At 38.6% G+C, this 13,381-nt stretch overlaps 1 protein-coding gene across 3 annotated transcripts in view; it reads right to left on the bottom strand.

The window, feature by feature from the left end:
• GLRA3 (glycine receptor alpha 3) overlaps positions 1-13,381 on the bottom strand; it is a 203,312-nt gene that overhangs the window by 134,947 nt on the left and 54,984 nt on the right. For all 3 annotated transcript variants that reach the window (XM_056114225.1, XM_056114224.1, XM_056114223.1), the window contains exon 2: positions 10,125-10,252. In XM_056114225.1, the coding sequence (XP_055970200.1) occupies positions 10,125-10,252 (128 nt within the window). The remainder of the gene's footprint in view (positions 1-10,124; positions 10,253-13,381) is intronic.

Below are 13,381 nucleotides of genomic sequence, written 5' to 3' on the forward strand. Positions count from 1 at the left end.
GGAATGTGGAGTCCATGCCCAATTCAATCAGCTTAATCAATGGCTGAATAAATAGCAGTACTCCTACATTAAAAAAGAGAAGAAGAAGAAGAAGAAGAAGAAGAAGAAGAAGAAGAAGAAGAAGAAGAAGAAGAAGAAGAAGAAGAAGAAGAAGAGAAGAAAATTTTCTTGCTGTCAAATAAAGGAGTTAAACTATGGGAACTGGAAGAAACACAATAATATTCAAGACACCGGTTTGTAGTTACTCTTTTCTATATAGAGAGAAGAGGTGGAGATGGGAGAGAGCTATGGGATCTTTGTCTCATAAAGCAGTTTCCCATCCTGATTTGTGTGCAGCATGAGTGGTCTGAGAGGTAGCCCCATGGAGTTATTTAAGGAATCAAAAATGCCCTCTTTTGGAAAACATTTTTTAAAAATCTAGCTCACTACTGTGATGGGAAGTAGTATGGTCTAGTCAATTAATGCTGACTTTTTAATTGCTCTTTTTCTCAGCTTTGTTGAGACATAACTGACATGTAACCATGTTTAGGTTGTAAATGCATAACACGTTTATCTGACATGCTTATATGTTGGAATATGATACTGACCAGAGCATTAGCTAGCATCTCAATTCTATCACATAATTACTAATATTTTCAGTAAGACAACATTTAGGATTTACTCAGCAAATTTCAAGGTACATAATATCATAATTTTTAAGTAGATTAGTTATGCAAAGATCCCCAGAACATATTTATTTTATTAGTGTTGTGGGAAAAAATGTGGAAAAAGAAGGAAGGAAGGAAGGAAGGAAGGAAGGAAGGAAGGAAGGAAGGAAGGAAGGAAGGACAAAAGATAGGCAGGATGGGAGAGGAGAAGAGAGGAAGGGAGGAAGAAAGAGGGGAGGGAGAGAGGAAGGAGGAAGAAAGAAAGAGGAAGGAAGGGAGAGGGGGAGAGAGAATTTTTTTATGATTTGGAAACAAAGTTTCTAACAACAGCTCCTCACTAAATATGTCAGTATTTTGCATTTCAAAATTCCTAGCTGAAAGCCTCTCATATAAAGCAATGTTCTTAGCAGGTGAATGCCATCTCAGTCAGTTTTTCCATGGAGAAAAAGATCAGATAAACTCCTCTCCTCTTGCATACAACAGACATAATCTGTCTGATGATGCAAGCAAATCAACGGAGTATTTCCTGAGATTCAGAAACTTTTTTAAAATCACATTTAAAGCAAAGATTAAAACAGAATAAATGGTATGCATAAAAATAATTGTTTCTTCAGAAAGTAATCATTGGACTGACAAGATAAGAAACAACAGATGGACTGCAGGATTGAAATCGATAAATTAAGTGCAAAGGAATCTTCCAAGGCCTTTGCAAAAGGCCCAGAAAGCAGTTGAACAGAACAAACTGACAGAAATGACCAATCTTATCTTTAAAGTATCTTCTTTTGAGAAGTAGAGTTCTGGAGGCAATGGGGTGCTCATTTTCATTTTAGACAATTTTTTATCACAGGTCATACATGATTTTACAATTGCCTAAAATAAAGCAAATAATTAAATATACAAAAGCAATCATCTCTAGCATCTTGGTATATGTCTATAAATGCACTATAGTTTATATATGTGTATATATATGTGTGTTTTACAATTACATATAATTATATATATATATATGTTTTAAAATTGGTTTGAGGCTCTTCGTGTTCCCAGAATAAGCAGACACCATTGGGATACACTAGCACGAAACAGGGACGAATGGAGACATTACTGGTGCCTGCTCGAGCAAATCAATGAGTAACAGGATGTCAAGTGATCAAGTGATATATATGTTTTGTAAGTATATATATATATATATATGTATATATTTGTATGAATATAGGCACTCTCAAACCACAGAATGATATGGAGGAAATTTAAGCACATTGCTGAGCATAAGAAATCAATCAGAACAGATCATATACTGTAGGATTTCACCTTATATAAAACATAAACTTTAGTAAACTGTAATGTGTCAGTGTACACTTATCAATTTCAACAAACACAATATACTAATAATGAAAGTATTTCTGTATGTGTGTTTGTGTATGTATACACACAGAAAAAGGGACAGAGGAACAAAACTTTTAAACTTATCAAAAAATAGTATCTACAGAAGCATATAAGAACTGCTGGGTTTAAGGACAATTGGGTCTCCCCTTAATTCAACTGAACTTCCATGTTGATATAATGCTTGGCATATGCTTTGATTGGTGGCATTGCCACTTATGGTTTATTCCTGGCACTCCAATCCTTCCTCATACTCCTTTTCCTTACACAGAAAGAATTCTAAAGAAAAGGGATTTCAAAATCTTGAAAGGAAATAGTGGTGTTTACATGTTGTTCTCTTCTTTCAAAATGGAATTCACTGTTTCTGTATATATCATTTCTCAAAAGACCATGATTTGTACAGAACTCTAATTTCTGTGCAATATTCACTTGTGGCATAAGGAAATCTTTTAAGCAGATTTTCGTGTTGTTTCTAAATCCATTTATAACAGTAAATGGATTCAGATAATAGTTCTATAAATCATTACTTTTAACAGGATAAAGGTAAACAAATATTTAGATTATTTTGTATTTATTATTGTTGTTATTTTTATTTTTTGGTCCATACACAATGGTGTTTAGGTCTTAATATTGGCTCTGTTCTCTAGGATGATTCATGGTAGGTTTGGGGGACCATATTGGATTCTGAGTCTCTATCTTGGGTCAGCTACATGCAAGGTAAGTGTCTTTATCCACTGTGCTATCTTACTGGCACTACCAAAAGTTCATTTCAAAAGTTCAAATGGTCAATGGTATTTTAAATATTGATTATTTGAAATGTGAAAGTCTTATATTATTATTAAAATGTGAACTCATATATTCATAGAAAAGTAGACATTCTTATATATTGTTGTAAAGTCTGCTAATATCATTACTAAGACTAGTTTGTTTTAAAATTTGCAACTTCCAGATAGTTCAAGTATGCAGGATTTTCAAATACCTTTCTGTTTGAGAACACTTATATTTTCTGATTAGTATTCAAAACTGTTATTTTTTAGATTTAATAATTTTTACTTAACACTTTATCCCACATAAAAGTGAAGGTGAAATCATTGAAGTTAACATAATACTTTTTCAAGACTTTTGGAAAGTTCCTATATTTTTTTTCTTTTAAAACCTGAGTTGTTTTTCTAATTTATTTTTCAGAAAATAAATCCAGAGCAATAGGGGATGTTGGGTATTTTGGTGGCGATAAGGTGAGGTCACATGTACACCAAAATGATAAATATCAAAAGAATTGTAAACAAATTAGTTTAAATATAATTCACACTAAATTAGTCTTGTATAGTACTAACCTATGTCCCTAGTGTCTCATTGTATTGAAATCACTTGATCACTTGACATCCTGTTACTCATCAGGATTTGATTTGCTCAAGTGTGCGTCAGTAATGTCTCCGTCCATCCCTGTCACGTGCTGGTGTAGCCCAATGGCGTCTGCTCGTTTTAGGAACACAAAGAGCCTCAAAACAATTGTTCAGGGTCTTGATGAAGAAGTCTGACCATCTCGTGGGTGGGCGGTCACTCGATCTTTTGATGTTGGTGGAATCCAGTTGATAATGGCTCTAGTCCAGCGGTGGTCTCCAAATCTCATTATGTGCCCAGCCCATCTGAATTTCAACACCTTGGCAAATGAGACAACATCCCTGATTCTTGACCATTGACAGAGGTTGGAACTCCGGATTTTTTTCTCATTTGAGTGAAGCATGATATTCCAAGCATAGTTCTTTCGATTATTCATTGGGAGACCTGAGTAGTGTTCTCATCCTGTTTTCGTAGGGCCCAGGTCTCTGAGGTGTATGTTAATGCAGGAAGAACGGTGGAATCGAAGAGATGTGCCCAGAGCCAGAGGTTCTTTGTCCTCTAAGCTATTTCTTCGACACTCTTGAAGGCGTTCCAAGCCGCTCTCTTCCTCCTGCGCAACTCAGGTTCCAGGTCATTCGTCATGTCGACTTCTCGATCTAGGTACACATAACTGTTGCATTCAAAGATGTTCATTGCGTTGAGAGTGAATGGAGCATCAGGAATGAGACTGTTTCTCATAAACATTGTCTTCATGAGATTCAGCTGTAGTCTGACCTTTCCATAATCATGGTCGAAGTCGACCAGCATTTGTGCCACTTGGCTAATGTTTGGTGTTATTAGAACAATGTTAGATCTGCAAAGTGGAGGTGGTGTAGTTACTGACTGTCTATCTTCACTCCCATTCCTTCCCATTCCAGTTGTCACATGACTTTCTCCAGGGTGGCACTGAAGAGTTTTGGTGAAATGGTATCATCCTGCCAAATCCCTCTCTTGACATGAATGATCACTTCCTTGTAGAATGGTGAGATCCTTGTAGTGAATCCATAATACAGCTCGTGAGGATCCTAATGTATTGAGTTTGAATGCACTGTTTGGCTAGGGCTTGGATAACCACTCAACAGAATCAAAGGCCTTCTTCAATGAATGTTAGAGAGAGCGAGCGGCATCTTGAACTCCCGAGAAACCTCAACGAGCTTGGTTATCATGTGGATATGGTCGACCATACTGAATCCTTTGCGGTACCCCGCTTGCTCATATGGTTGTCCTTCATCTAGTGTTCTGCCAATCCTATTTAGGATGACTTGAGTAAACAGCTTGTAGACGACAGACAACAGGCAGATAGGGCGGTAGTTGCCAATGTCGTGGATGTCTCCCTTCTTGTACAGTAGTACAATCCTGCTGGTTTTCCACTGGGACAGAACCTTGCATTCAGACAGGTAACGTGTGAAAAGTTGAGCCAGTATATTGATGAGGTCTGACAGCAGGTTCTTCAGGTGTTCGGGTCTGACATTGTCTGGGCTGAGTGCTGTTCGCTTCTTTACCAATAAATGGTGTGTTGGAGATCAGAAGGCAGGATGCTGGGAATGACATATCCATCCTGCAGAATTTGGTATGTGGCAGGTCGACTTGGGTATCAAAGAGATCCGAATAGAAGTCATGGATAATCTTCTCCATTGCCCTTCTGGAAGATGTGAGAGATCCTTCAGGATATTGGAGGGCAGTCATCTTGGTCTTGTAGTTGGTGAAGGACAGGCGTGCATTGCAAATGTTTTTCCTGGCTTCTGCCGCATCTGCCAGCACTGCTGCTCTTCTCTCTGTGAGGTCTTCATTTATTGCTTCTCTGGACTGCTTTGCAAGCTTAGACATTGAATTGCCTTAGGCTTGCGCCCAGTCACATTGGCAAATAAGCTCAAGAGTTTTTGAGGACAGGTGTTTTTTTTTTGTGGCTATCTCTCTCCTGGTGTTTCTCGCACAATCATGGAGGTGCTGAACCAGTCGATCGTATTCTTTGTCAATGTTGTCAACGATAGCTTCTTCCCATGTTACTTTAAAAGAGTTCATACATATTAGTCAGCAAGGACTCGTTTGTAGAGTTTACAGGTGCTACCCTGCCAGTCACCTGACCCTTGAACACTTCCTAAACACTGGAGGCCAGACTCCAGAAATGACTGGGTTAGCCACAAGTCTGCTTGCAGGTGCTGTATTTATTATCCGTAATTTCACATATTGGCCAAAAGCTAAATAGAAACTTTCAAAATATTCCTAAGATGGCCTTCTTTTGATCATTTCTAAGATGGCCTTGATCATTTCTAAGATATTCCTAAGATGGCCTTCTTTTGATCATTTCTAGAACAAGAGTTTGCTCTATTTGGAATCTAATGCGAACTTCTCTGGCAGGAATGACAGATTAGCTAAGAGAAATTTCCTTTAAAAATTTTTGTGAATAGGGCATAAATATTGAGGAAGCTTGCCTTGCATGCTGTGATCTTGGCTTGATCTTGGGTACCTCGTATGGTCCCTCCAGCACCATCAAGAATGATATCTAAGCACAAATGCAGAAGTGATTCATGAGGACCGCTAGGTATGGCCTAACCCATCTCTCTCCCAGAAATATCAGTGAGGGAATGGAATGATACTGACCCAATATGGAAGGAGTTTATGATAATTTTGGTCATGTCAACTGCTCCACTGTAAAACTGAGTTGAATATTATTAGAAGAATAGGTTTTTTATTGCTACTATGAAGGATGAGTGTCTTTCCTAAAGAGTTGGAAAATGAATAGATTGCTCAAGGTTCAAAAACCAGCACCACAAGATGCTCCCAAGTGCTATAAGGAGCAACCTGTGAGCACAGAGCTGGGAGTAAGCCTGAGAACTGCCAGAAATTGTGCAAAAACAAAACGAGTCAAAGGAGTTGTAGTGGAATCCTAATACCTGACTATAGAGGAACTGTCTGCCTTTTGTCTAATTATGTTAGCAAGGGGTATTTCTCTATTTATTGGGGTATTTCTCTATTTATTATGCTGAAGAAAGGCTGAGAGTTTTTAATTTCTCTTAAAATAGGCAATAATACAATGGTCTCTAACTATGATGGCATTTTATTAATAAAATAAGGTCATGACATTGATGAATTACTGAACTTAGAGAACTTATGCCAGTGATACTTAGAAAATATAATGTGTGACTTGTTCAAAACTGAAAATGCAATAATGCTAACCAAAATAAATTGATCAACTTGCTAATTTTTAAAAATGGTTACTTTATACCTATTTTATAAATAAAATAGATTAAAACAGGCATTATTTTCCTAATACTCAGAGCATTCATTGTCTTGAAAAGACAGAATACAGAAAATTCCCTTTTGGTGCCTTTCTGACCAAGGGAGCTAAAATCGATTTTTTCCTACTTTAAAAAAATTACACTTTGGGACCAAGGAGATGGATCAAAGAGCGGGAGTGAATGCTTTGCAAGTTAGAGCCTCAGGTTTGATTCTTGGTAGAGCATGATTCTCTGAGCATCTTACTAGGAGCATTGCTAGAATAGCTTCTTACCCAGTTCTGAACTTCTGAACTTTCTTCTGTACTGAATTGGTTATTAGCTACATTGTAGATGTTTTGTTTAAAAAGAGAATCAATACTTACATTGAATAAGACCAAATCCTAGAGTATTTTCCTTTCCTAGACTCCTGGCAATAATTAATCACATTCAAGATTATTCACAGCTTCCTTTGCCATTAAATCATTTCAATAATAAAATCAAAAATTTCAAAAGGACAGCAAAGTTTCTGGGATGGCTGTTGTGTCACATATCTGTATTTTTATTATCTTTGCCACTAAGACTGTTTACGTATTTTTAATATTCACAAACATTTAAAAATAGAACATTTTCCACTTTAATGTTCCATGCACAGAGGTAGGGTGTTTGCGTTGCATGCGCGGCTGAGCTGGTTCGATTCCTCTGCCCCTCTCAGAGAGCCCTGCAAGCTACTGAGAGTATCTCACCCACACTGCAAACCCTGGAAAGCTATCCATGATGTATTCAATATGCCAAACACAGTAACAACAAGTCTCACAATGGAGACGGTACTGGGCCCGCTCGAGCAAATCGATGAACAACGAGAGGACAGTGCTACAGTGCTACAATGTTCCATGAAGGAAATATTCTGAATCATTAAATTTAAAATCACATTAATGAATCCAATATCTATTTTAGCTTAAGTTATAATTGCTCAATTTTCAAGGCCAATTCACAAATAGTTTTCAGTCTAATGTCATGAGTACTTCTTTCCCTCAGTTTGTGAAAGATCTTCATGTATCTGGTCTTCCCTATTGTCCCTTGTAGATGTTATCTCCTAACTGCATTTCTGTACATTCAACACCTATTGTTTAGTTCTGAAAATAATGGAGTGGGAGTGGTGGATTGCTAGAGACAAATTTCTCAGAGATGGTACAGAGAAGATGTAGAGGAATAGTTAAGCAATCTCTCCAAACTGTAGGATCAACAACACTGAAAGCAGAAAGACAAAGCACAGCAACCAAGCTTAAAAATGTGGCTTTGGGCTGGGGTTTGGGGCTGAGGGCAGTAGAGAATTTGGGGACAATGGTGGAAAGAAATCAACACTGGTGGTAGGACCTGTGCTGGAACATAGTATGCCTAAAATGCAATAATGAATAACTTTGCAAATAGTGGTGTCTTGATAAAGAATTTTTAAAAATTTAACAAAAAATTACTTGTGGGGACTGGAGCAATAATATAGCAGGTAGAGTGTTTGTCTTGCATGTGGTCGACCAGGGTTTGATTCCCAGCATCCCATATGGTCCTCTGAACACCATCAGGGGTAATTCCCAAGTACAGAGTCAGGAGTAACCCCTGTGCATTGCTGGGTGTTATCCAAAAAGCAAAATTAAAAAAATTACTTATGTGGGACTGAAAGACAGTATGTGGGTATGGTGCTTGCCTTGCATATGTTTGACCCAATCCATCCATGGCATCCTATATGGTCCCATAGAATCAACAGAATTCCTGAGTTGCAGAGTCAGGAGTAAGCCCTGAACATCATAGCGTTGGTCCAAAATCAGAAAATTTGCTTATGATCAAGATTACTGTTCTTTAAGGTTACAAACTTGCAATCCACAGCAAATAAGCAATGTTCATCTAATATTATTCCATGATGAATACAGAACAATATTGCAGTAGAGTTAGGAAAAGTAAAGGTAAAGGTAAGGTAAAGGCCCTCCCGTTGATCGTCGATTTGCTCGAGCGGGCCCAGTAACGTCTCCATTGGAGACTTTGTTGTTACTGTGTTTGGCATATCAAATACTCTCGGTAGCTTGCCGGGCTCTCCGAGAGGGGCGGAGGAATCGAACTCGGGTCGGCCATGTTGGCCGCTTGTAAGGCAAATGCCCTACCGCTGTGCTATGGGGGTTAAATAGCATGTGATATCACGGTCACGGTCATGGTCCTCCCGTTGTTCATCGATTTGCTCGAGCTGGGCCAGTAACATTGTGAGACTTGTTACTGTGTTTGGCATATCAAATATGTCATGGGTAGCTTGCCAGGCTTTGCCATGCGGGCAAGATACTCTCGGTAGCTTGCCAGGCTCTCCGAGAGGGGTGGAGGAATCGAACTCAGGTCAGCCATGTTGGCTGCGTGTAAGGCAAACGCCCTACCCACTGTGCTATCGCTCCAGCCCATGTGATATCACATAATATATTATATACTACATATTACATACAAAGTGATGCAGCATATTACATATATGAATACAGATAGAAGTAATTAGATAATTCAAACAACTAATATCAAATTTATCCAATGCTAGGACACATATAGTCAGTAAAAAAATATGTTCTCAAAGCTGGAAAACAAATCAAGAATAAAATATACAATTGAAATGTTAATGTCAGGTTAAAATTGAAACAATTTTTTCAACTCATAAATTATCAAGAAATCTTATTTCCATTCTTGTTACATATTACTTTTGTCTACTAATTCTTACAACTCTGCTAAACAATTCCTTTTTTGTCCCACTAAGTAAATTTCAGGGAAAGTTGTTATAGATTACACATTTGCAATTTTGAGGAAGAAAATAACAAAGTATTCTTAAAATTTTCATTATTTTCTTTAAGAATTGATACTGTTTTGAGATTGATTAAGAAAGAGGGCCATGGAAAACAACTTTCAAATATTTTACCCAAATATTTAATTTACAACATTATGAAAAATACATATATAACTTGCATAAATGTACTGCTTATTACTATGTTAAGTGGGATAATAGGAAGTTCTTACATTGATAATTTCAATACGTCCTATAAATCCAAGTAAGACCTTGGAATAATTTCTTAAACACTATTAGTGACTTTAACTTAGACCCTTTCCTATGACACAAAATTAATAACTCTTTAAATCTTTACAGCATAGAGAGATATCTACAGTAAAGACTGAAAATAGAGGACTGCTTATATTAAATAAATACATTATAATATGCATATATTCTAATATATACATTCTTACATATATCACCATTTCTTAAAAGGGTTCTTCATGGTACTATTGTAATAATTACAAAAGAAAAAGGACAAATTATGATAGCAATATGTGAGTATTTTCTTTCAAGATATATCTTTGACTAAGAAAGGACTTGGAAGCATAGAGAAAATTGATATGGGAATTTGGGGTGGAAACAACTTGAAAATTTATCTTGCTTCATCACACCAAAAACACATTTTACACAGAGTTTAAACAGAATCCTTACCTTTAAAATTGGGTCTGATTCTTGCATCATATCCAGATGTCCTTCCCATCAGCTTATCCAAGAAGTCAGAAGGTGACATTGGAGCACTTCGGGATCTCGCACTATCGGTTTCTTTTGTAGCAACCAAACTACAAGTGGAAATACGTACAGATTTTTAATAAAAAAAGTCTCTTAAGAATTTCTCCCTCAAATGTGATTAAAATTTTAAAACTAATACTATTTAAAACAAAACAAAAATCTTTCTATAGTCTCCAATTAATGTTATCCTAGTGGCAGATAAGTTTTTGCAGATACACAGAGAGCATTGATAAGCATTCAATGCATTTGCTCCAAAGATAAGTAGCGATATTATTTGGTGCTAAGTCTTGTAACAAGGCTGCTTCAAAATGATCAGATTTTCAAAATTTGTATTTATTTAAACTTTACATGAATTGCTATTTTAGCTACACCAACTTAGTCTTTTAATCATACGAAAAGATAGACTTGGGGGTATGGTGCCACCAGTGGGTCAATCTGTACCTGTGAGGAGTGCATCAGCAGCCTGATGGCGCTTTCAGAATTCCAGATAGCCAAAATTGCCACTGTGCCTTTGGCCAGATCCCAAAAACTTGGGGCAAAGTTAGCCAAGAAAGTAAACAGCCAAAAATTAGGTATGTGGAAACACACCACAAACCACCTCCAGCTCAGCTATATGATTGGAGGCAAGGCCTCTCTGGTTCCTGATAGAATTGCTTAATGGCCATGATCCCAGAGACTCAGAAACAAATCACAAAATCCAATGGCTTTTGGCAGAACTGCATCTGGTTTAACCTACTGCAGTAGGTTATCGGCACCGGGCCACCCCAGGTGGGAATAGGGTTTGTGATTTTGCCTGTTCCCCTGGCGGCCTGGTGGCTGCCATCCTCCAGAGGTCACTGGACAGTCAGGCTTGGGCCCACAGTGATGAGATACGCAGGGCCTCACGGGATGGGGGTGGAGCTGGCCCTTTCCTCCCCATCCCAACAAGACACCATGTCACCACCCGTGAACGACCTCCCTGGCTGCTGATCAAGCTGCTTAACGGCCATGATCCCAGAGACTCAGAAACAAAACTTGAAACCCAGCGGTTTTTGGCAGAAATGCGGCTGGACCATGCAGTAAGTTACTGTCACCAGGTCACCCCAGGGGAGTAAAGGGTGCTGTCCCTCTGCCTGCTCTCCCCTCGCGGCCCAGTGACTGCCATCCTCCGGAGACCACTGGACAGTCAGGTTTGGGCCTGCAGTGACCAGACACCAGGGGCCTCAAGGGATGGGGGTGGAGCCAGCCCTTTCCTCCCCCTTTCAACAAGACCCTGAGTCGCCACCCACGAACGACCTCTCTGACTCCTGATCAATCTGCTTAACACCCATGATCCCAGAGACTCAGAAACAAATCTCGAAACTCAGCGGCTTTTGGCAGATGTGCATCTGGACCCTGCAGTAGGTTACTGTTGCCGGGCCACCCCAGGGGGGAAAGGGTGCTTTCCCTCAGCCTGCTCTCCTTTGGCGTCTCAGTGGCTGCCATTCTCCAGAGGCCATTGAACGGTCAGGTTTGGGCCCTCAGTGACAAGATACGTGGGGCCTCACAGGATGGGGGTGGAGCTGGCCTTTTCCTCCCCTGTCCAACAAGATCCCGAGTCGCTGCCCATGAATGACTTCTTGGCTCTTAATCAAGCTGCTAAACAGCCATGATCCCAGAGACTCAGGAACAAATCTTGGAACCCAGCAGGTCTTGGCACAAATCCCTCCAGATTTAATTGTTAAAATTTCGGAATTTCAAAATCGACATCATATGTTATTCATAACCAGCAATAGAAAACAAATTGTCTACTGTTGTCTTTTTGGCAGGCTCGAGTGTTGGGTAAAATTCCAAATAATAATGGTGGGTTAGGTGTCAAAATATTGAATGTAATCAAAGTAGAGAGTAATGTAGAGGTCATCTGCCCCACAGGTAGGAGGAGGGTGTGGAATGGGGGTATACTGGGGCTTTTGGTGGTGAAGAATGGACACTGGTGAAGGTATGGGTGTTTCATTGTAGACTGAAATGTACAATGTAGAAGTATTTCAACACTTAAACCTGAAAGTTTTAAAGTTTTCTCCCTCCCACCCCAGCCTGCCTCTATGGCAGGCATCTCTCCCCCAAGTCCCTCTTTCTCAATTTGTAACTGTTCTCATAGTTATTCAATAAATAAAATTATAAAAAATAAAAAAATGGTAAGGTGGAGTTCATGCCCAATTCAATCAGCCTAATCAGTGACTGAATAAATAGCAGTACTACTACATTAAAAAAAGAGACTTTCTTGTGTGAAATACAATTCTTCATTTAAATAAATAGGTTAAATTTTTATTTATTTATTTTATTGAATCACTGTGAGATAGAACATTACAAAGATGTTCATGAATGGGTTTCAATCATACAATGTCCCCACACCTGCCCCTCCACCATTGTACATTTCTCAGCACCAATGTCCCCAGTTTCCCTCTCACCAATCTCCAAATTCGTCTCCCACCCCAGCCTGCCTCTATGGCAGGCATCTCTCCCCCAAGTCCCTCTTTCTCAATTTGTCATCTTGAGCATTATGGTTTGCAGTACAAATACTGAATATCATGTATATCCCTGTACCTATTTTAAACACTCAGAGTGATCATTTCCAACCATTGTCATACTGAACTGTCCTCTATCTTAACTACCCTCCACACCACCACACACATGTGGAAATTAAATACAACTCTTACAGAAGGAAAGGCAACACTTTCCAAGTTCTGACAGATTTTCTTAATGGTAATAGAATGTCTGTCTAATGAGCAAGAATGTTGGTTTCTTCCACTGGAGAGTTTCCTATATATGTAACATACCATGTTAAATTTATCATGCTTTCAATTGTGTCATTAATTTAAGGCACATTTAGTTCAGATCTAAATGATCTGAATCAAAATTGAGAAAGGATCATGAGTGTCATATGTGCCTTTGGATATTTAATTCATAAGTAAAACCCGTGTTTAGGAAATGTAGGTTACTGTAATTTTTTAAGTCAAATTTTTTTTTCATGAAGCTACTTATCTCAGAACTGTTGAGTGAAAATACCATTTCTGTTCAGCTCCTTTTACCTCCTTTTTGTGTGCAGAAAAATTGGGTTTACTCTCTCTAATCCAATATTCTTTGCATCATCGGGGAAGTGAGTAAGACTTTCTGAGCATTTTCTGTGCTTAAATGGATATATTCAAAGGAGTGTAAATCCC

Source organism: Sorex fumeus, unplaced genomic scaffold, assembly GCF_029834395.1.
Source record: "Sorex fumeus unplaced genomic scaffold, SorFum_2.1 ptg000024l, whole genome shotgun sequence".
NCBI lineage: Eukaryota > Metazoa > Chordata > Mammalia > Eulipotyphla > Soricidae > Sorex > Sorex fumeus.